Here is a 24029-nt window from a genome sequence, read left to right as displayed (position 1 = left end):
TTTTTCTACTTACATTTGCACATTTTAAAATTTCTCCATCCATTTTCCCATATTTAATAAATATTCTAAGGTACACCAAATCATTTTCTTCTTTATATTTTCATCATTAATGTGTAACTTGCAATCATTCAGTCCACATAATTATCTTGGTCTTCAGTAACATCAGTTTTCAGATCCACACTCCTTGTTACATAATGATGATCATATGCCATCAACTCAGTGCCAACTTTTAGTGACTTGTAGATAGACTTTCTCCAGGATGATCTGTCCTCAATATGATCCTTCAGGTTTTCATGTGTTGCACCCATTGCTGCTGTAATTAAGTCCATTCACTTTACTGCTGGCCATCCTCTTCTTAAATTTCCTTCAACCTTTCCCAGCATTACAGACTTCTCAAGAGACCCAGGTCTTTGAATAATGTGTCCAAAATATTATAATTTGAGCCTGGTCATTTGTGCCTCAGATAAAAATTCTGTCCTATATTTATTTGTTTTCTTGGCTATCCATTGTATTCTCAGGAATCTTCTCCAAAACCAAAATTCAAAAGCATCAATACTCTTTCTATCCTTCTTCAAAGTCCAACTTTCACTTCCATACAGTGTTAAAGGGAAAACCATTGTCTGCATGATTCTGATCTTTGTAGGTATAGACATGTCATGGCATCTGAATATCCTTCATTACTACCCTACTAAGTGCTAGTCTGCAGTGTTATTTCTTATTTCTGGTTCATTTATTGTTGACAGTCAATCCTAAAAAGTAGAAGCTGCCCACCAGATCATACGCATTTTCAGCTATCAGGATAGTGTCATCAGCATAGTGCAAGCTATTGATTTTTTTCCTCCAGTTTTAAAACCATGCTCCTCTTCTTCCATCCCAGTTTCTCTTAATATATATTCAGCACATGTTATTGTAATACTGCTTCTTGTCTATTCTAACAGCTCTCTGAAACTCCTTAAGTTCCTGAGATTTTTGTCTTTCCTGGCTTTGGCTTCTTTTGTCTTCTTGGCAATTTCCATGGTTTGTTATGATATCCAGCCAGCTTTCTTCCCTTCATTTTTTATAGCCTCTTTTCACATTCATCCTTAACAACCACTTTAAGTTCATTCCGTAATTCCTCTGGTTCTCTGTCAATGAGATTCAGGACTTCAAAGTGATTCCTGATGTTCTCCTTGAAAATGGTGGGTATGTGTTCAAGATCATATTATTATCTTTAGCTTAATTTGGAACTTGCACATATACAGTTCATGATGTGTCCATATCTTTGGTGCCTTATGTTCCTCTACCTCCTTTTAGCAATAATATAGTCAATGGGATGACCTTCATGCCTTGGGTGACCCTGTTGGGAATATATACTCTTGGCATACACTCCCAACATTCTTCGCTCATCCTCCTAGGAACACCCCCACCACCATGATGAAGTATCACAGCAGGACTTGGGTGGGTGGGTTATCAGACAAGGAAGTCTGATTTTTCATGTGACAAATGTAAATGTAAATTCATCTAATATAGGAACTATCCCTGTGTCTATTTTATGTTTATTTGTGCTTACATTAATTTAATTACATAAAATATTTATATACTGCTTTGGGAAAGGTGGAAGGAAAGAGGAGAAGAAAATGGCCAGCAGCAAGGCGGATAGACTCCATTACAGTAGTGATGAGGGTACTGAGTGCACTGTTAGAAGAGCTGAAGGACCAGGTTAGGGACAGATCATCATGGAGAAAATCTATCTGTGTGGTTACTAGGAGTCAAAAACTACTTGGTGGCACATAATCAACATTTCTAATATTAATTCAAAGTGGCTTGTATGAACTAAGAAAAATAAAACTATGATCACAAAGTCTCACAATTGTGAAGGAAGTATATGTGGTAAATAAATAAATAAATAAATAAATAAATAAATAAATACACACAAAAAACTAATTTATACAAGACAATATAAATATTCTACAATTTCAGGTACAACAGTTTTCCACAATTCTAGCAATTCATAATTTTATTTATTTATTTGATTTATATCCTGCTTTTATTTTGCACAACTCAAAGCAACATACATAATACTACATCCTATTTTACCCACAACAATTACCCTGTGAAATTGGTTGGGCTGAGAAAGAATTACCAGCCCAAAGTCATCCAGCTGGCTCCTGTAAGTTATATCACCCATGGCAATTCCGTTGCTTAAGATTCCCAGTTAAAAAAAGGTAGCGCTCACCATTTTACATTTCTTCACTCCCTGTAATTATTCACTTGAATTTTTGTGAAAAGTTATGTTTTTCTGTGTGTAGTTTTGTATTCATATTAAAATGTATCTGATATCAAATGATCCCCTTCCAACTACTCATTAATTTACTTTTCAACTTTGTACAGTCTGGCTCTAGTTTTTTTTAACGATTTGGACAAAAGATCAAAGAGAATCCCGCTCTGCTTTTAGAGCTGCTACTCCATGCCATGTTGGGGGGGAGGGGGGCAAACTTTATTCATTGTATTATACACCACTTTGAAGACTTTTGGAATATTAAGTGCAAATACTTTTCTAATCAAGCAAATATTAAATCATCATCATCATCACCATCCTACTAACTGATTAAAGTCCATAATTATTTAAAAATATATATATTCTTCATACTCATTGGTCAGGTTTGTTCTACATTCTGAAGAGATTAAATTCTTTTCTGATTAGCTAAGTCATAAACTATAGCAAATTATGATCACTGAAGGCAGGAATAATCTAACGTTCATATAGTCTTACCTATACCTTGTTTTAATCTTGTATTAAGAAATCTGGGAGTAATGTAGTTGTTTTTATGTTTTAATATTTAATAGTGAGGGCACGTGTACCCTAAACATACTTTTATTGGCAAGACAGGGTATAAATTATCTAATTACCAAATAGAATGCTCACTTCTTTCATAGGTCCACCTGAGCTAAATAAAATGTTGGCTCCCCCCCCCAACTTTTTGCAACAAAGGAGAGGCAAATATTAATAACTGTGAAAAATTATTGTTTTAATTAAATCTGGTGGCTAACCATTATGATCTTATCATTCTGCTATTATTTTTATTTATTTATTAGATTTATCTCCGCCCATCTCCTCCTGATGGGGGACTCTGTTAATGGCAGGTTGCTACATAAATACAGTGGTACCTCGGTTCACGAACTTAATTCGTTCCGCGACTCTGGTCGCGACCCGAATTGGTTGCGACCCGAATCAAATTTTCCCATAAGGTTCAATGTAAGTACGGTTAATCCGTTCTGACCCCTCCGAATTTGGTCGTGACCCGATTCTGGTTGTGTCCCGAATCAAATTTTCCCATAAGGTTCAATATAATTACGGTTAATCCGTTCTGAACCATATGTATTTTTTTTTAAAACCGCAAAAATATGAAACAAAATACAGTACGAAGAGAGAGAACGCTAACCTTGCTCGATGCGACTTCTGGCGTGGAGGACAGGAAGGCGGGTGGGGAGGCGGTTATTGCTTGGAGGGAGAGTCCCCCTCCCTACAGGAAGCCACGACCATGTGTCACGGGAGGGAAAATGGCTGCGGATCCTGTTCGTCACCCAATCTGGCGTTCGCGAACAAAAGCAAAATTTTGCGAATGGAACTGTTCGTGACCCGAATTGGTCGTGAACAGAAGCGTTCGTGACCCAAGGTACCAATGTAATTAGGAATAATGAACTTTCAGACTGCAAAAACTCATATAGGAAATTTAATCCTGCAATAATAAAGTTGATTTAAAAATTTGGCCTTTGTTTTCTTGTAACTTTGAATAGTCCAAATCTCTTTAATGACACTTTTTAGTTATATCTAGCAGGTACATGAATTATTCAATTTTAGACATTATCTGAAAAGACAGATACATAAAGACTGTTCTGATATAGAAAGTGTTGAAAATAATACCTGTGGCGGTGCATTACTTTGATGCTCTCTGGACTCATTGGACTGTGCGATACAAGCATGTTGCTGCGTGGTGTGCTTGTTCCTGAGCAGGCTGGACTCAATTTTTCCAGAGCAGGTAATTCCTATAAAGGGCATTAAATGCTAATTGTGTATGGATAATATAATATAAATATTGTTTATAAAACAGGATACAACCAACATGGTCGGTCCCCGTTGTATCAGCAATATCTCTACATGTTGGATGATAACAGAAATGAAATAAGTAAAGATGAAGAAATGAAAAAATGGAGTTATGGTGACAAAATTCACTCCTGAAATGTAACAGGAAGACCAACTGTAAAGACAAAAAGTATGGAAATTCTCTATCTTGGAATAGCTCTGACAATGCTCTGTTTAAACTGGATATTTCTTGGCATGGAACCACAATATGAAGATAATAAGGTCATGAGGACACTGTGTTAACAATGTGTGTTTAGTGGAACACTAAACCACAAGTTTGAAAAAGTTCTGTTGCACTATCTATGACTCCAGAGAGTCATTTCTCAGTGCTGAATTTCAGTGAAACAAATGAAGAGGCAAAATGATGCAAAGACATAATTCTATTTTCTATCTTATATATTAACCGAAAACTAGAATATGTTTACCAGCTCATTCACTATCAGCCAAACAGTTCTTCCATATATTGTCATTTGCAAGTATTGGTAACATATGAATGAAGCAGTAACAGGACAAAAAAATACAAGACAAATGAAAATGACAATATATTATCATTCACAAGTATTGGTAACATATGAATGAAGCAGTAACAAGACCATATGAAATCATTCATTTGGAATAGTATCTAATTTAGGAAAATGTTAAGGTCCATGGCTAACCAGACAAGGGGGTATTCAAAATAGATTTCTATTAATAACATCATACATCTCAAGTGTTACTAAACATTCTGTCCAAGAATTAAAAAGTACAAATTTATATTTATTCTATTTTATACAGCATACTGGATACAGTCAAAAATGCATCTTTTTATGTTACTTAAAATATTTTAGGGATTTAAAATCTACAAAGACAACCAAAGCACCAATTGTTAAGACTGCCGTTTTAAGAGAAAAAGTACGTAGATGAAGTAAAATAGTCTAGTTAATCTTTTTCCCCCGTGGCATTTTCCCTCTGAAAATCATCCCCACCAAGCATTTCCAACAGGAAGTTGAGATTTTTCTTTAGATTATAATTTCTAATGGTATTCTGTTAAAATTATCCTCAGTAAAGAAACACTGAATTACACATGATGAGCACTCACTCCCCCTCTTGAAAATTCACCTTCTTTGATTTGCTTAACCTATCATAAGAAAAAGAAATATTTCACCTGAATTTTCTGGGTGTCAGGTTTCTTTGGGTTTAACAATTCATTAAATCACACAATATAAGGTTTGGAAGGGGCTTGGAGGATAATCTAGTGCATGAATCTTCTACTGGTCAATTATATGGCAATTAGGGAGCCATGTGAATTGAACAAAGAAACAAACAAATCAATCAATCAATCCTATAGCACATCCAACAGATGGCTATTTAGCTTCTGTTTAAAGTCCTCCAGCTAAGGAGATTTTACAACCTCATAAAGCAGTCTATACTAGAGGTAGTCCACGGGTTAAGAACGCCCGGATTACAGACAACCCATAATTAAGAACAGAGCCTACTGTAGTAAAAGTTCGAGTTAAATACACAATGGTTCAAGTTACACAATACTACTTATAGTTACATACAAATTCGACTTAAGGACAAACCTTGGGAACGGAACTCATTCTTAAACTGGGGATTACCTGTATTGTTGAACAGTTCCTATAATCAGAATTTTTTTCCTGATATCCATCTAAACTCTACTTCTGCCTGAGCTCTGAACAATGCTGCCCTCCCTTCTACCTGACAGCGCTTCAGATACTTAAAGACATTTAACATGTCTTTCCATGTTTTCCCCACCCCTGCAAGTATACATGATTTTGATTTTTCCTATCCAAATGTATTTGTCCCTGTTGAAATTCATCTTCTTGGTTTCTGCCTATTATTCCAGCTTAGCAAAATCTTTCTGAATCTTGCTATTACCCTCTAAGATGTTTGCTAATCCTCCCCACATTTGATAATCGTGTTTTTCAACTCCTTATGAAACTTGCTTATAAATAAGTTGAGCACCACAGGGCCTAGAACAGAACTCTGCAGTACACTATTCAACACTTCCTTCCAGATTGATGCAAACCTGTTATTGGGTACATTTATTCAACCAGTTCTGTATCTATTTAACGGTAACAATAGTTCAGGCCACATTTCACCACTCTCCATACAGTACTAGAATCTCATGGCAGACTTTGTTGAATGCTTAGCATCCTACCATCTCCTAGCAGCATGTCCATCTCCTTTCATTACCATTGATATACTGTAATCAAAAAAGCCATTTTGGTTGCTTTCAGTTTCTCTTGTAAGCCAAATTTCTTTTTGCACTTTAGCTCTTCTGAAGATATTAGCTACTTGCTTGTACATCTCCTTGGTGATTATACTCATCTTCCATTTCCCATGTATATCCCTTTTAATCCTTAGCTTAATTGAAAGCTCCCTATATATCCACAAAAGTTTTCCAAGCTCCTCCCACCCCTATTTTTAATTGATTGGAATGGCGTGTAGTTGTAAGTATTCAACTTTTTAAATATCAGCTTTCGTCCAACTCCTATAGGTATGTCATAGTTGAAAACGTTTTTTAAAAAGGTAGAAATTATATTTAAAAAATAAAGAGTAGTTATGAACTTACATGGTACAAACTAGATCGCATCATCTGAAATTGGTCAATTAGTTTCTTATGAAGGGGACGCATCTCAGGATGTACAAACTTCTCATGTACTGCCAGACCTATTCCTAGGATATGTACCTATTAAAATTACAATCACAGCTTATATATTCAGCTTCAGAGAGACTACAGTATAATACTTTCAATATTGTATGCTTACTGAAAAAAACATATTTAAATATTTGTGGCTAGTTAGTCAAATAATTCATGTTTACTAAATATGATTTCCAGATTTTATCAATCAGAATTGTAAATGATAGCTAAGCAACAATCGATTTGCTTCCCTGCTAACTCTTCCTGAAACAGGTCTTCTAGTAGCAACGATGAGACTGTGACATGCAGATACAGATGAAGGGTATTTGCTAAATTGCTTGTTTTGAGGAACCATGAAACAGTCTAGCACATTGGGCTTTTTTCTTTGAAAAGGAAATGTGAGTTCTAAAGCATAACCTCTTAAAAATTCTTGTTCTGCAAGTGTGTACACTTCTGTTCATACTATAGAAGATGCAAGTGGGTAATAAACATTAACAAACAGCACTTTTTAGATGTTTATTTTTCCCACTTCCTTATTTTTCAGTTATTTTCAAGTCTCTCTATTGGTTTTATACATCTGGTACATTATATTATACAGGTGGAGACGAAATCCACATGTCTATATTTTTTTTGTTTTGTCTTACAGTCCATGGATATTTTAGAATATGAACAATAATATAAATGTATATGTAGTATGATATTCTGACCTAGTGTATTTTGTGTAATTTGAATAAGCCTACTTTGCATTATTGTAGATAATATCAAAGAAATCAAATTTTATTATAGTACTCTTTATTTTTTTAAAAAAGGGCAGGAATACCTGTTCATGCATCAATTCTTTCAACTGTGTGATTTTTTCTGCATCTCCAGGATGAGAGGAGATATAATCCCTATCAAAAAAGGCCTGGAGAAGAAAAATAATTAGTTTTACTTGGGAAATAGCCTGTTTCTTAAGAAACATATGGAAGAACAAAAATAAGCTTTGATAGCTTTATTTTTATAGAATGAAACATGGAAAACATCACTTGACCTAGGTTCCATGACCTAGAACATGGAAACCGTTTTAAATATTTTGTCACTCTTCCTTCTCCTCCCATTTTATGCAGTCTACATTTTCCCCATTCTTAGGGGCCTGGTTCAGTTGTAAATCCCTTTCGTAGACCATACATTTACTTTAAATTGCCACAGAAACACTATCCACACAACATGCTTCCAGACAAAATCCTGAAACTTTCATATTTATTGTTTGTTTTCATTGAATGGTAGATGAGAAATAAGCAACTTCAGAAATCAACAATATAAAAGTCTGTTTCCTGGGATTTTCTGCATGGAGATGACCCAGAAATAAATGTACTAATTTACATTTGAAATAAGAAAATTGTAAGATCAACATTCCTTATAGTTGTTGAAAAATAATGAAGCAAAGGCAATTCTTTAGTAATTGTCACTATCTTTCTCTTTTAGACATACATCCATCATTACCAAAATAATGACTTTCTATAATTTCTATAAATACAGTGGTACCTCGGGATACGAACTTAATCCGTTCCGTGACTCTGGTTGCAACTCGAGTTGGTCTCAAGTCGAGGTAAAGTTTCCCATAAGGTTCAATGTAAATCCGGTTAATCCGTTCCGCCCTCCGAATTTGGTCGCAACCCGAGGCAAATTTCCCCATAGGGTTCAATGTAAATCCGGTTAATCCGTGCGACCCGAATTTGGTCGCAACCCGAGGCAATTTTCTCTTCAGAGCCTTACTCCTGCCAAGCCTGCTCTGCATTTTCTTTGGAGCCATGCTAACACACACACCAAAAACCTTCGCAAAACACCACAAAACACACCACAAACCTCACCAAACGTCTCCTTGCTACCGTGACCTCACCCACAGGAAGCCGCGACCACGTGGCAGCAGGGAAAATGGCCGCGGATCCGGTTCGTAAGTTGAGGCGAGTTTGTAACCCGAGGTAAATTTTTCCTGCCGAAGCTGGTCGTAACCCGAAATGTTCGTTAGTAGAGGCGTTCATAACCCGAGGTACCACTGTAATCAATTTCTAAGGCAGCATTTATTGTTTTCTATTATAACTATAAGCTTTGTCTTTTCAATGAAATCCATATTTATAGAACCAATAAAATGTGATACTATAACAATTTACTTATCGACACAGAATGTAGAATTCCCCAATATAAAATAGTTACAGCTGTTTAGATCAGAATATGGACATAAAACTAAGCATGGTGTAATAATTAATTATGAAAATTTGATACTATTTCTTATATTCTGTTAAACATAATAATGAAATACAACTGGACAACCTGTATTGTGAAAAGTTGCTGAAAGTAACAATAATCAGAAAAATAATCTGGATTTACCTCCTGATACCGTGCTATGCCACCATTCACAGCAGCATCAATAACTCCATTCAAGCACATACTGAGTAGATTAATGTTCCCATGCATTTGTTTGTGTTGATACTGGCTTATCAGTGTCCTTAGCTCTTGATTTTTGTTCTCCACTACTTGAATGGCATTTTCCAATGGACTTACTTCAACCTATAAGACATACAAACATACTATCCACATTCTTATATTGTCATTTTTCTATTAAATTAATATATAAATAAAATATATAATTTTTTTATTAAGAATTTTGATTATAATAGCAAAATCTAATACAAACTAAACTTAAAGAAAGAGAAGAGAAAGAATAAAAAGTGCAAGGAAAAAGGGAAAAAAGAGAGAAAAGCAAGAATATAATAAAAAGGAGAAAAGAAATATGTAAAATGTGACTTCCAATGTTCAACAGAAGTATAAACAAATTTAGTGACCCTCTCTAAGGTTACAAGCAATTATCTCTTCATCCCATATCCCATCCCTTATCTATAGGCAAATCCATAAAACATCCATGGATTTGGAAGTCGCTCTTTGAGTGAGATGGGCAGTGACTAAATTTGAAATATAAATAAATAGAATAAAATCATCTTTTCAGTCCTAGTGTCAGCAGAAAGTCCATAAAGCATTTCCAGAAATAACAACGTATCTTGTTTTAGCCTTGATCAAATAAACCAACTTTACATTCCTTCCTTTTATTTCTAGCAGTCTTAAGCTTTAGTTCATTCAAATATTGTCGTAGAATTTGATTTCTCTTCATCTCTTCTTTATCCCATCACATCACAGTTCTTCAGGTCTTTAACAAGCCTCTTTTGTAAATCCAATAAGAAAAAATTATCCAGTCATTTTCTTGGTTTATAATTTGTATTTTCCCTTTGATTTTTAAAACATCAACCAGTTTCTTTTGTATATCCAGTGAGACATCCTTTTCCAAGTCGTTCTTTTGGCCTGTCATTTGTAAATCCACTTTTGGTACCATCTGTCTCTTGTCAGATAAAATGTGTTCCACATCCGTAATTTCTTCAATAACATCTTTTGGACATAGTCCATCCATAGAGGCAAACATCATGACTGACACTGTTGATATTGCGGTTACTAATTTCTGGCTCCATTCTTCAAAAGTCTCTAGTATTTTCAATGTTATAATGTTTTGCATCATTTTGTAGGTCCCAGTTAATTAACACAAAAGGTAAGCTTGTGCTTTTTTTCCTCTGCCTAGAATCTTTAGTCCAGTTTTTAAAATAATGAAATTACTTATCTATGTTGCCTTGCAAAAACCCAAACAGATCTATTTCACACAAAAAGTTGTTTGTTCTTTATAATTAATTCCAAAATCTTATACTCCAAATTTATCTGGACCCTTAGTCTGTTCATAACTTTCTAAGAGCAAGTTCTTACTTAGCTTTTTTGCTGTTTACTTCAAATTCTTTAAATTCTTATAGGGCTTATGATTAAAATTTTATTTCATTCAGGACTGAAGGCAAACTCACCCACCGTTTTCAAAGTTGTCATTCTGAAGGTCTCTAATAGCTTAAAAGTAGTTAATAAATAATTCCCAAAAGTGATTAGAAAGTGAGGTTAGCAAACTTAGTGTCCTTTAAAAGGTGCTGACTGTGGTTGCAAGCAAGATGGTTATTCCCATCTCCCAGTGCTTGTGATCTCCTTGTGGGGAGCAGCCATCTGAAGCACATGTGGACAATCTTGTGTCCTCTCCTTATCTGTTGCATTATAACACCCCATCACATGCTAGGCATTTCTGTTAGTACAGACTAGTAAAATCAGTTGTACACTAACAAGGAAGCTAGCATGGAAAAGTACCAGCAACAACATGGGGTAAAGCCTCAAATTTCAGGAGGCAAGCCCCCGCAGCTTGTCACGTGCTCAATCGGAGCACATGATCCCTTGCGCTTCATGTATTACCATATATAGTTATGAGCTTGTAGTAGGTAGTGTGACGTATATATGCTTAACCCTGCCCTCTGATGTACTCAATAAAAGAGGTTTTCAGACTCCGGTCTGGGCGCTCTCATCCCCCTCGAAGGAGAATCAGTTTGGTGTCTTCTTTCCCCTCACTCGTGAGAGGCCCGCGGTAACTGCGTGAATGTTACACTTATCCAGAGAGGTTCTAAGGAACCAGTCTACTCATCGGTTCCTTGGTCTTTGCCACGGTCATTGGCTCTGCTTTTGCAGAGACATCTTCAGTCTGCCATTTCTTCCCGGGAAGCCCTTCTATTGAATGATTCTTAATTATGTGAAACACTCATTTGTTACATTAACAGGCACATTTAAAATGCTGGGTTTTTTAATCCATTAGATGAAAATTACTCTTTCTCTTTAGCTAACCCCTCATACCTTAATTAACAAAAATAATACATTACCAGTTCTCGTCTTTCCACTTCAAACCACCGTGAGATCCCAGGTAAACTGTGAGTCAGAGTTAGAGTGGTACGTTCAATCCACAAGCTCTACAAAGGAAAACATGCAAAAATATAGCAAATGAAAAACCAAATATGCCTGATTTTATTTATCTGCAAGTCTTATAGACTGCTCCAATTTACCAACTTTGAGTGGCATACAATTCCCCAATTCATAAGTGGGATTAAAATCATACATATAATCAATGAAAAACAGCAACTAAAAAGAATTCCTTGGAACTAGGGGTTGTTTATAAAACATTAACAATAATAAAAGAGCCCAATCTCATGACTGTGAGACCATTATAACAGACTGGCTCCCTGGCTATAGAAGAATATGGAGATAACCTTGAAGAAACTACATAAGAATCATTAAACAAACATCAACTTAGCCTAGGGAAGGAAGAGGGGATGAGAAGGAAATTCAAGACAACCATGCCTTGATTCTGTTTGGTATCAAAGTGGATAGAGGGAAACCCTGACAGGCTTTCAAGAATCTATTACTATACTGTACAACAATACAGTTCCAGTAGTCTTTGTGATGTCTCTTTCCTGACGTTACCTATCTCAAATGGCTTAACAGAACAATCAGGTTTTCACTAAAGGCGCGGAGAGAAGGGGCCGATCATACATTGCAGGGAGGGACTATTCCAGAGGAGAGAAAGTGACTAAAAAGGTGTGTTTACAAGGCCCCTGAAGGTGACAAGTCCCTAATTGAGGGAATGCTCTATCAGATATTTTTGTGTGGGCAAATATAACAGGGAGAAGACAGTCCTGCAGATAACAGGCCCTGAACCATGAAGGGCTTTAAAGGTGACAACCAGCACCTTGAATTACATCCAAAAGCCAGCTGGCAACCGGTGCAACTTTTAGATTAAAGATGTTACAGGAGTGTTTCAAAGTGCGTCCATCATTACTCAAGCTGCTGCATTCTGAACCAACTACAGCTTCTGAAAGCTCTTCAAGGGAAGCCCTATGTAGAGCTCATTATAACAATCCAACTGAGAGGTGACTAAGGCATGAGTGACAAGAAGTCACTCCTGCCATTCCAGGAAAGGTAGCAACTGGCACACTAGATGGAGATAAAGAAAGGCTCTCTTTACCTTAGCTGCCCCTATATCCTCAAGCAGGATCTGCTAGTCTGACCCTCAAATTGCAAACCAATTCTGCCCAGAGTAATTTTACTAGAAAGTGCCAGAAACCTGCAGGTGAAGGGTCTAGGGCTTGATCTCCCTGCCACCCCGAAACATCACTTCAGGGAGGAGAACCACCATAATACAATGCCCTCCCCCCCGCACAAACCTCAGAGATGGCTCAAAAAGATACAGTACTGTTACTGAAAGTTTCTGAGAGGCCAAGAAGGAGGGTTGCATTAACCTTATCTCAGTTCTGCCAGAGATCATTAAAAACTGCAATCAGTCCTGTAACTGGGATGAAACTGAGTAGAAACTGGACCAAAACAGGTCCAGATAATGTATTGCAGCCCAACCAATTTCTCCATAACCTTCTCCAAGAAGGGGAGGTTGGAGACAGACTGGTAATTGTCCAGTAAAATGGGGTCAAGCAATGTTTTCTTAAGGAGAGGGTGCATCTCCACCTCTTTCAAAGCAGGGGGTAACATACCCTCTTTCAAGGACGCATTTACCATCTCCCTCACTGAGTTTTAGTTTCTCTTTCAGCTATGGAAGACTAATTATGCAAGCAGCATTCAGCTAAAACACACAAACCAATTGGTCCTCCTGCTTCTGACTTCAAAAAAGAGTGGAATGAGGTAAATTGATTCATGGCCTAATTGTTCTACCATTCTGAGATTAACTATCTCCCTGCCTGCAATAGTAATGCTTCTGTATGTCTATCTTAAGCTTTTGTATGGTATATGGTTTACTGCTAAGTTCCCCAAAGAGTTCCTCAAGAGCTTTACTTAGAATTTAGCTGGCAACCTCTCACAGCTAGTAGAACTTTGATAATTTTATTGGGTCTTCAGATCCTCTTTTTTCTCTCTGGGCCTCCGTGCCAAGTCTGGGTAGACTGATCCCATGCCATATTGTCTTTCTCCCTACAAATGTGACCTCTGTGCTGACCTATCTTCAGTGATCTTGAATCACCCAGGAACCTGATCTCTTCAGCAATATGAAGCTGCTTAATCTTATTTTTGCTTGCCAGTCCTTTTTCCCTCCTTCTCCTTTTTATTTATTTATTTATCTATCTATCTATCTATCTATCTATCTATCTATCTATCTATCTATCTATCAATCAAATTAGTCACCGCCCATCTCGTTGAAACGACTCTGGGCGGTTTACAGCAAGAATAAAATTTATTAAAATACAATATAAAACAGACTTAATAATAAACAGCTTCCAAGCAAGATGGAAAGTTGGGGAATAATTCAAGGGAGCATCGTCAGGATGCTAACCATCCCCAAGGACTCTCCTGTCAGCTCCCTAATCCATTCCAACTTCTACTTTGACCTCATGAGGGACTCTGTGTATGAGAAACCAGCCTTGACTGTTTCCTCCTAGCTCTTTCCCATCCTCAGGTTATCAGCTGCCAGTACCCTCTGTATGTCTTGGAAAAAATATGACAGGATGGCAATGTCTATCTTCTCTATCCTGTCATTTTGATAGCCTTTGTTTCTACTGGAATATTTACAGCAAATGGTAAGACTGTAACCATTTTTGAAAAGAGATTATTAAAACTAACAGATTATTAAAACTAAATAGGCCCTCTCTCTTTAAAAAGGTAATCTTTTCAGGCAAGTAGTGTTTTAGGATCTCAGCCAAAGGTATCTATCACCTACAAGTGATCCCTATGACCACGCCCCATACAGAAAATCTATTGGAACGGCTTATTTCCTTTACAGAAAGAGAAACCCCTCCTAAAATGGTTAGGATTTTATAGTCTTTCTGATCTTTTGTTGTTGTTGTTAGTCTTATACTGTACATCTCCATTTTTACTTGCTTTATCTCCTTCTGACTACTGGCTTTATGGCTGTAATAAAGATTTGATTCATGCAACTTAGAAAAAAATGAGGAAATACAGTACAGTAGAGACTGACAGTGTTATTCACCTACACAGTAAATAACATTATCAATCTCTACTGTACTGTATAGATAGCACTGTATAGATAGTATTAAAATGTCATCAGCCAATTAAATTAATTGGCAGAAGATTTAAAACAAATTTGCTCCTACAAGATGTAGTAATGACCCCTGATTAATAAGGTTTTAAACAGAATTAGGTAAATACTACCAGACGTGATAGCTAAATGGAATGTTTATGTTCAGAGGCAGCTATCAGTTATTGGGGACAAATGGGGGAAGCCAGTTTTCTTTGCGACCTTCTTACAGGTTTTCTGGAAACATTTGACAGCCATATTTGGAAATGAGTTGGGCCCCCTGTCTCATTGAAGATCAGATTTTTGTGAGCCTTTGGACAACCGAATATGAGTGGTTTCTTCTGCAATGCTAATTTGTGTCCACCTTATCTTGTTTAAGCTTGCCTGATTCTTTCTTTTTTTGATTTTCTGTTTCTGAACTAAAACAATGCATCCAATATGTTAGTCACTATTGTTAAAAAGAATAAAAAATTCAAAATTGCATTGATTGCCTTATATAATATAGTAATGCAAGAGTACAGCTAGAGACTTGTAAAAACTTGCATTTTTAGTCTGTTATAGTGCAGTGCTGTGCATGCCTAATCAGAATTATATCTTACAGAGCTCAGTAAGGCTTACTCTTGCAACCTGTTGAGTTGCTCTGCAGGCTCTACTTTTATATCATAAGGCTGCAGTCAAATATTCAAAAAATTGTGTTCCTATTATTTTTTATCACCATTAAAATTGTTTAACATTTGCTTTGAGGATAGCAATAATTTTATGAGCTTTTACATTTATCTCAAAGCTTATCAATATATTTTGCATAAAAACAATATTAAAATATTAGGAAGCATTAGAACCTTAAATTCATTTTCCTTGTCTTTGGGACCCTTGTGGAAAGGCCTGTCATAGCGGAATTTCCTGATGTTGTTAACTCGATAAAAGCTCTTTATGCGATCAGGGACCCGATCCATATGTAGGACATCAATATTATCAGGAATTGGAGTCACTGCATAGATTTGCAAGTCTGTAATAGAGTCCAGTTAAAGGAAAAAACTACACAGGTATAAGAGAAGAATACAGATCAGCCTTATACATTGCATCAGTAACATGTATATATTACAGATCTTCATTATTATTTTTCAAATTCTTTTTAAATCATATACATACGAGAATCTCATGCAGCATAGAAACTACAATTGCCAGCTATGAATCTGTGCAATTTTAGCTGGTATGGCATTCTATGGCATGTACTTGCTAACACCATGTAGCTCTGAACCTGTTCATCCAAATAAAATAGCTGAAAGTGAGATGACATGTAATTCCTTTATTTCCCCCCCCCCGCCCCATTTCCACTTGCATCTTGATCTCTCATGAAATGCTATTGGATAAGAATTTTTTTAAGTGATATTCATTTTAAAAAAGAAACCTTGTTCAATAATTTTCTTGATTTCTGGCACAGATATTAAGGAATCTGACAGACTAACTGGAATTCTGAATTCCTATGTCTGCCTTGTTCTTGAAAGCTCTTTTAAGCCTTAATTTGTTTTTCATTTAGTACTAATTAAACAAATATCCACCTTCCTTTTTCCAGTATTTTTCATAAGCAAATCACATCTGTATTTTAACATTTCTCCAATTATACCTTCTACTGTTTTTCAACAGTAGCTTTAAATCAACATTACCACAGCATTTAATCCATTTTTATCTGGGCATCAATATTTATACATTCATTTCAAGTTTAGGAAGGAATATGTATTAGAACTTTGGTGTTTATTTCTTTGTGCTGTGTAAGTCTCCTGTTTTTATTTCTCTCTGCAAGCTGTGTAATTGTATTTCAGCCTTTTATGCATATTTCAGATTGTGCTTGAGTATTTTGTTTCTGATTTGAACTTTTTGTGATTTGGAATAATAATTTGCAATTCTTCTCCAACCTCTTTACACCAAGTTATTTTTCATTTGGAGCTGACAACACTGAAACAATTTTTATTTCCATCAAAATTCCTATACCTTTCCTCTACCTCTTAATCTTAATTGTTCTTTGTTCTCTTTGACTACATTCTTCACATCTCTCTGTCTCTTTATACAGATTAAATAATACCTCTTATTTTTTTTACAGAAATCATTTTCTCAACATACATTCTTTTCTATCCATCTAATCATTCCAGCAAGCATCCTTTTTCAGTCTTCCCATTTCTATAACTCTACACATTTCTTTGATGCTCTAACACAATTATTTTCACTCTGGTCTAAGCAGCTTCTGCATCCTTTTTAATATCCATATTCTCATTTATTTCATTACTTTCTGTTCTTCCATTTCCATTTCTCCCAAAAATCAAATTTTGACACTACTAAAATGTGGTCTGTCCCATATTCAGAAACTCTCTTGTATCTTTAACCAATTTTTTCACCATTTATTATCACCAACTTTAATCACTCAATCACAGTCCAAATGACACTAAATTGTAATTTCTTACATGCATTTTAGCTCTTTCACTCATAATAAAACCTTCATGTCCATGGGTTTGTTCATCAACTTTATTCCACAAAATCAGACCACCTTCTTCAAATCTATTCCATCTGTCTCCTTTCTCTTAATCTCTTAGATTTATAACCACACAATGTATCTATTTTTCTTTCATTTAATTTGTTAATTCATCCTTTTTTTGCCAGTTATTCTTGTTACAATCCAAGTCACAATATTCCATATGCACCAAATAGGCCCATGTAATGTCCAATTTTACCCTATGTATGTTCATGTTATAATGTTCTTTGTAACGTTCATGTTATAATGTGCAAGCAGGGATCCCTAATTTAGAGCAAGATTTATGACAACAAGTGTCCTCTGACTTTGAGATGGGAGGAAACATGGAAAAAGTGGGTGTGTGGATGAGCCCTATATCTTATTAGCTCAAATATATGTTGTGGCAATAGTAAGATTCCATCAAAAGCAGGGAGTAATTTTATTCCAGCAGCTATTAACACTTTGTTGCAAAGTGAGTGGCTCATTTATTATATGAGATGTAATTAAGTATAATGATTCCTTCCATAGTCCCCTCGACTAAGTTCAATCAGAGTTTTAAATAACTCTTTTTCAGCCCCCCCAAGACACATTTGCAAAGCAGCAGTAAGACTAGAAGTAAGGGTACCCCAAATTAAAGCCAATGTCTAGCTAGCTAGCCAGAAAACATGGCTAAGGCTTATCCTGGCACCAGCTGGGTTGCTGTCATCTGATAACTTTAGATCTCTATGGTGGAAGAGCACCTCAGGTAAAAAGTATATTTCTATAGCCTTTCACCTACCTATCATCTCTAGGGAACAATTAGGCTAAAGAGGCAATTGAATAGAGGATCCAGGATACAGCCTAACAGAATGACTTCCACAGAATGACTTACATCAAACCTCTAAGATGCATTGACCACTCAGAGATTTCCAATGACCTACTCTGGCAGCTTAATTTGTATTCACTTATACATTCTAAAAACTAATGGGAATTCTCCATAGCTTGATTTAATATCCTACCATTGGCTCTTCTAAAAGGATGTTTTTGTAAAATCTATTTCTCAGTGGTTCTTCCCATATGAATTAGGCGAGATTGAGTCAATTGAACATGTTTTACTTATGCTGAAAAATTTATTCTGATTCTCAGCTTAATTTTTTATTTAATCAACTTTTATTTTAAAAATTCCCAGGTTTTCAGACAAATATTACCTTCAATTATATTTGTTTCATAGAGAATCTAAGATCACGCTTTCAGTTTTCATTTCAATTTATTTAGTTACCAAATTTTGTTTCTTACAAGTGAGTTTCTTACAAGGATTCATCATATGACTGTAGCTTCACAACACTTACTTAAAGAAAGATGTTGGAAATGAGTGTCAGAAAGTATACATTTATAGTGATGATTATACTATTACTATATACCTTTATTTCTATTTTATCAGTCAATATTTCACTGAAATCAAGTCTGACTATAATTAAGTTTGGTTATAATTACTTTTTGTATTTATTGTTGTTTAGTGTTGATTGGGTTGTTGACTCATGCAAGTTGGCTTTGCTGGGAACATGCAGTATACAAATATGATAAATAAAGTCAAACTTCATAAATTTTAATTGTGCTTATGATGGTTTCTCTACTCATCCTTTTCTCCTAAGCAGAGGAAACTGCCTTAATATCTGGTATGTAGCTCATAGATCCATGTGAATCCTGCTGGATTCATTTTGGAAGTGGATGAAAAAGAAACAACAGGATTAAATTACAAGTAAGTAGATATGAATTGGATAACAGGGAGAATTTCCTAATGGTAATGGGTGTTCAGGAATGCAACAGTCTGCCCCTGGGGATGGTGTGCTTTCCTTCACTAGAAGTGTTGAAACAGAAGCTAGACAGCCGTAAGTTGGTGATGCTGTAATAGTGAATTTCTGCACTGGACCTGATCATCCCCAAGATACATTCCAACCCTTATAGTCTATCATCCTGTTTTGGGATGAAAGCGAGGTGAGGGAATGTTGGAAAAAGTTTTTTAGAGATATATAAATGCTATAATCGAAGAAAATATTGATAAAAAGGAAGCAATATACCGTATATACTCACAGATAAGCCAAGAATTTTAGGTACCAAAATACACCCCAAAAATTAGGGTTGGCGTATCCGTGGATGAGCTTATATGTGAGTATATACGGGATATATGGGTACTTTGAAAAAGCTGAGAGAAAAACCTACCATATAAACTTGCGGATAAGCCTTTTAATCAAAGTACCTTGAAAAATGCACCACCTGCAGATGAGCCAATTATGAAAATTAAAACATACAAAAATTTTGAGGTTTGGTTTATCTACAGGTGGGCTTGCACACAAGTATATATGGTATGTTGTGCGAATGTTGAAAAACAGTAAGGATAAGGCTTCTGGTGTGAGTCACAGCTGATTGAAAACATCTCCACGAACAAGCGGAGACGACGACCGCTGTGCAGAACAAAAGACCAGAAAGTAGACCGGTCCTTCGAATTTCTCCGGAGAAGGAGAGATTGGGAGATCATCCACGAGTGCTCTGAATGGCAGTTCCTTGTGGAGGGACCATAAAACAGCGGCCTCAGTGGATTTGAGCACCAGGAGCCAAGAGAGATGACATCTTTGCTCTCAGCAGCAGTGGAGCCTTTCATAAGGACATTAAGCCAGCCAAACTCACTTTCTAATCACATTTGGAAATGTTCAGTTTAACCACTTTATGGATATTAGTGACCTTCAAAATGGCAAGCTTAATTTGACACTTGGTGAGCTTTACCTTCTTCTTTGGATTTAAGAAATTTTAAAGAGACTTAAGAATTTAAAATAATATACAATTGGCAAAAAGCAAAAAAAAAAAAGGATTTTGATTTAAGAAAGTTTTTAATGGATTAGGAGACCAGAGAGATTAGGAATATTGGTTATTTTTGCTGTAAGATTTTAGAAACGAATATATAATTAAATAATATACTCGTGGAAAAAAACTGAAATAGAACTAAACCCATATTACAAACTGAGGCTTGATGAAGGTTGCAAATGGACACTACAGGGAACTAAAGGACCAGGCAGAAAAGAGTTAAAATGGCTAAGCTGGCTTTTTCTTCTCTTAAAGGGTTTTTTGAAACATGGACTGGAATATTAATAATTAATATCTCAGGAAGGATACAGATTTCAATGGATAAACTTTTAGATGATGAGAAAAACTTAAAAAAAACTTTTACCTGACATAGAAGTTACAGAGTTTGTGACGGAATGTGAGGGTAACCTTGGAAGATGGGGGGGGGATGCTTTCTAGGGAATGATAAGATAAAAAAGAAAAGAGTCTGCAATGGAGTAATGGCCAGAAAAAGAAACTTAGGAAGGACCCACCCTAACTACTCAGGCGGTAAATAGGAAGGGCGGGAGATTTATACTTTAAGACTTGCAAGATTCTGTTAATGTAGCCTTACAAAAAAGTAGAATTAGCTCATCTAGTCGTGTTTTCTGTCTGGTTTACCTGGGAGGGCTGACAGAGTTTGAAGGCACAGAAGGCAACAAAAATGAGATTACCAAAATGGGAATACAAAAGACAAATCAAGAAATGGATCTGAACATGGAATAGCTGTAACAAAAAATCCTGGACAATACCTCTTTATCGGATTTACGAAGTAGGCTGGTGAGGTTTCCTTTTAAATGCCAAAGGGTGATGAAAGATCAAATCCTGCGATGCCATAGGAATGATTTAAAGATCAAGATTGTGCAGAGCAAAAAGAAGGAGTATGAAGTTGGACTATTTGACCAGGGATAAACTATTTGTTTGATATTTCTGATAACTCCTAATGGACTTTTTGCTGAACTAGGATTGAAAAGATGATGATTTCTGGATTGAGTATAGATAAAAGTTAGGCTATGGGGAGAAGAGTTTTTTTATCTGTAACTTTAAAAGAGGGTGAAAAGTTAGTATATTAGCTTATGCTTGATGTGATGAAGGTTGGAAGCCACTTCTTTATTATTGGTTTTGTTTCCTTTTTCTCTTCTCTTCTACTTTTTCTTTTCTTTTTTCTGCACCTTCTGAACTTTTTTCTTTTCTCTCGCTTAGTTTGTATTAATTTTTACTATGCTTATTAAAAAGTTCAATAAAATTATTAACAAAAAAAAAGGAAAACAGTAAGGATGTAGGTGTAGTGTAGCTGTTGAATTGTGAGGAATCTATGTATGCATCCTTGTTGAATTCATATTATGGCTGCTAAAACCACATAGCATTTCAGCCCTTATTAATTAATATAAACAATTTATAAATTAATGTACTGTATCTTCTCATAAGGAAGATGATCTAGAATTTAAAGTGAATCTCCACAGAAATGTAGAACTTGCAACTCCAGTTGACACCAAGCATCTGTATGTATCAATTAGTCCCTCTCACAAAGATACAACTACATATGTAGAAGCATGTGTAAGAGGAAAGGATATCTTTGCTAGGAAAAGAAGAAAATGTGAGTGGGAACAAAATTTGATAGGGATGAGGCAAATGAAATTTGATAGGGATAAGGCAAATGAAACAAAAGAAAAGAGAGAGATTTAGATTCCTATTTAGGGATTACAAAAATGGTTGAATGATTTCTCCCCAATCTTCTAAAATGCTAGTTTTCGAAAAGAAAGAAAAATAAGAATATAGTAGTAATATATTCTTATTTGTTCTTTCTTTTCTATTTCTTTTCTGTTTCTTCTTTTTCCTTTTCTGTATCTTCTATTTTTTTTCTTTTTCTTTTTTTAAGTTTGTATTAGTTTTTATTGTTGTAATTGTAATTTTTAGTAAAATTACTATAAAAAGGAAATTTTAAAAGGTGCATAAAAATATGATATGCACAAGTAAGGCACGTACACAGTTCCATGCCAGTATGTATACACATAACATCATATCTGGAGTGGGTGTGCATCTGTACCTTTTCCCAGTGTAAACTTAGACTATATGTGACATTAAAATATTTTGCACATAGTGGCAAGCATATTCCTTCCCTAAGGCTCATAAAGGCCGAGAAATACCCATTTTAAAAACAGTAACACCAATTATTTTTCCTGTTGGATATTTTTCCTTCTTTTTTGATAAATAGGAAGAACAAAGATGTCCTCTTGAAGCTCGTTATTATATGTAAAAGCAGTAATACTATCCAATAAATTCACAATCAAGGCCTCTCAGACAAATAAAATAAAATAAAATGCTAGTTTTCAAAGCTTCAGCAGAAATGTCATTTGCATCCATCCACTTGTTTTCAACAGTGTACTACTGTCAGTGAATGCATGGTAATTGAAATATTCTAAATTTGGGTTACAATTTAGACTTTAAAAAACATTATAACTGAGATATATCAAACAGTAAGGAACCAGGCAAATGAAGGACAAATGGCAGCAGAGAATGGAAGGAGTCTTGTCTCCTACAGTACTGGCAAATTAAGTAGACAATATTTATTTATTTATTTATTTATTTATTTATTTATTTATTTATTTATTTCCTGTTTAAACAATATACTGAAAATAATATCATAAATACTTTATTGCATCTATATTTGTTATTGATTTCACAACACAATTGATTATATATATCATAAAGATGATAAATGTCATTGTAAACTCCCACAACAGCTATGTCTAAAATATGCAGACTCTGATCCACAAAAACTTATGCAATAATAAATGTGTTAGTCTTTAAGGTGCTACAAGGTTTAAGGCTACCCTTCTGGGAACATGTTTATTTGGGCATTCTCATTCTTTTTAACAATAAGGCATCTCTGTTGACATTTCTTGACTTCCCTTCACAAATGAAAGTATGCAATACGCTTTTCTAAAACATAGAACGATGGGGATATTAGAATAGAAATACTGTAGGAATAAAAACAAAAAAATCTTGTTAGGAAATTACAGGATATGTTTCCATAATAGGTTAGGAAAAATAAACATGTATGAACATCCAATGAACAGCAAAGCTTTTTTTCACAACTCTGACAATGCATGCCATGTTCTATTTTTAAGCAACCCCCCCCCCCCATGCAGTTAAGTTTTGACTGTCTGAAAACAGGCAATGAAAAATATTAAAATTACTATAAATATGTTCTAGTTCTAAAATTCTTTTCATTTTGCAGCAGCTTTAGTAACTCCATTTTAAAACGTTAATAAAGGATACACTGGGCATCACACTGCAGTATGCTATCATCTGGGTGATTTGGATGTTGCATTGCAATGGCCTGTGGAAATTCGCTAAGCATTCTTTGTTGGAAGGTCTCTAATCTCTCATAGTCATGGCCTCGACAAACATACTCTTTATTCTGCAAGGAAAAGAAAGCAACATGAAATTTTAAAAAATCACTTGATAGTTCCCTTAGCCTCCTCACTTTTATTTAATAACAGGACTAGAGGCACAGTGGAATAAAACAGTTTAAACAGTCTTGCAAAATGGGAGGAGGAAAGGGGCAAATCATACCTCCAGGGGAAGCATGTTCCAGAGTGTGGAGCTAGTACTCAGAAGTTGTGCTGTCCAGCCCACAGAGGACACTTCTTATAGTGCAGGGACAGAATTCTTAGCAGACTCTATTTAGATGTTCAGACCAGATGGGCAGATTCAATTTTAGCAAGGCAGTGCCTGATGTATTCCAATGCTATATCCTATAGGTGACAATCAGCACACTTTGAAACTCACTAACAACCAGTACCAACCCTAAATTTGGTGTTATTCTGCAGTGCCAGACTGCCCTATTTTGTACCAGTTGCACCTTTCAAGTCATTTCGGAAGGCAGTCCCACATGGGGTATATTATAGTAATCCAACTGCATGGTGGTCAAGACATGAGTTACCACTCTCGGGGCATCCTGATATAGGTAGTGACATAACTG

At 35.6% G+C, this 24029-nt stretch overlaps 1 protein-coding gene across 1 annotated transcript in view; it reads right to left on the bottom strand.

Moving 5' to 3' along the window:
- Positions 1 to 24029, bottom strand: part of DOCK3 (dedicator of cytokinesis 3) — a 226422-nt gene that overhangs the window by 34799 nt on the left and 167594 nt on the right. Inside the window, exons 42-48 of the mRNA XM_088134686.1 lie at positions 23324 to 23465; positions 15522 to 15688; positions 11531 to 11617; positions 9135 to 9314; positions 7588 to 7671; positions 6699 to 6815; positions 3905 to 4026 (exon numbers count right to left, since the gene is read on the bottom strand). Of these exons, the coding sequence (XP_087990812.1) occupies positions 3905 to 4026; positions 6699 to 6815; positions 7588 to 7671; positions 9135 to 9314; positions 11531 to 11617; positions 15522 to 15688; positions 23324 to 23465 (899 nt within the window). The remainder of the gene's footprint in view (positions 1 to 3904; positions 4027 to 6698; positions 6816 to 7587; positions 7672 to 9134; positions 9315 to 11530; positions 11618 to 15521; positions 15689 to 23323; positions 23466 to 24029) is intronic.

This window comes from Python bivittatus, unplaced genomic scaffold (assembly GCF_059951505.1).
Source record: "Python bivittatus isolate LINGU-HERP-01145 unplaced genomic scaffold, Pbiv_v1 ctg000080_np1212, whole genome shotgun sequence".
Lineage (NCBI taxonomy): Eukaryota > Metazoa > Chordata > Lepidosauria > Squamata > Pythonidae > Python > Python bivittatus.
The sequence above is the reverse complement of the archived record's forward strand: the minus strand, read 5'-3'. Positions and strand labels throughout refer to the sequence as shown.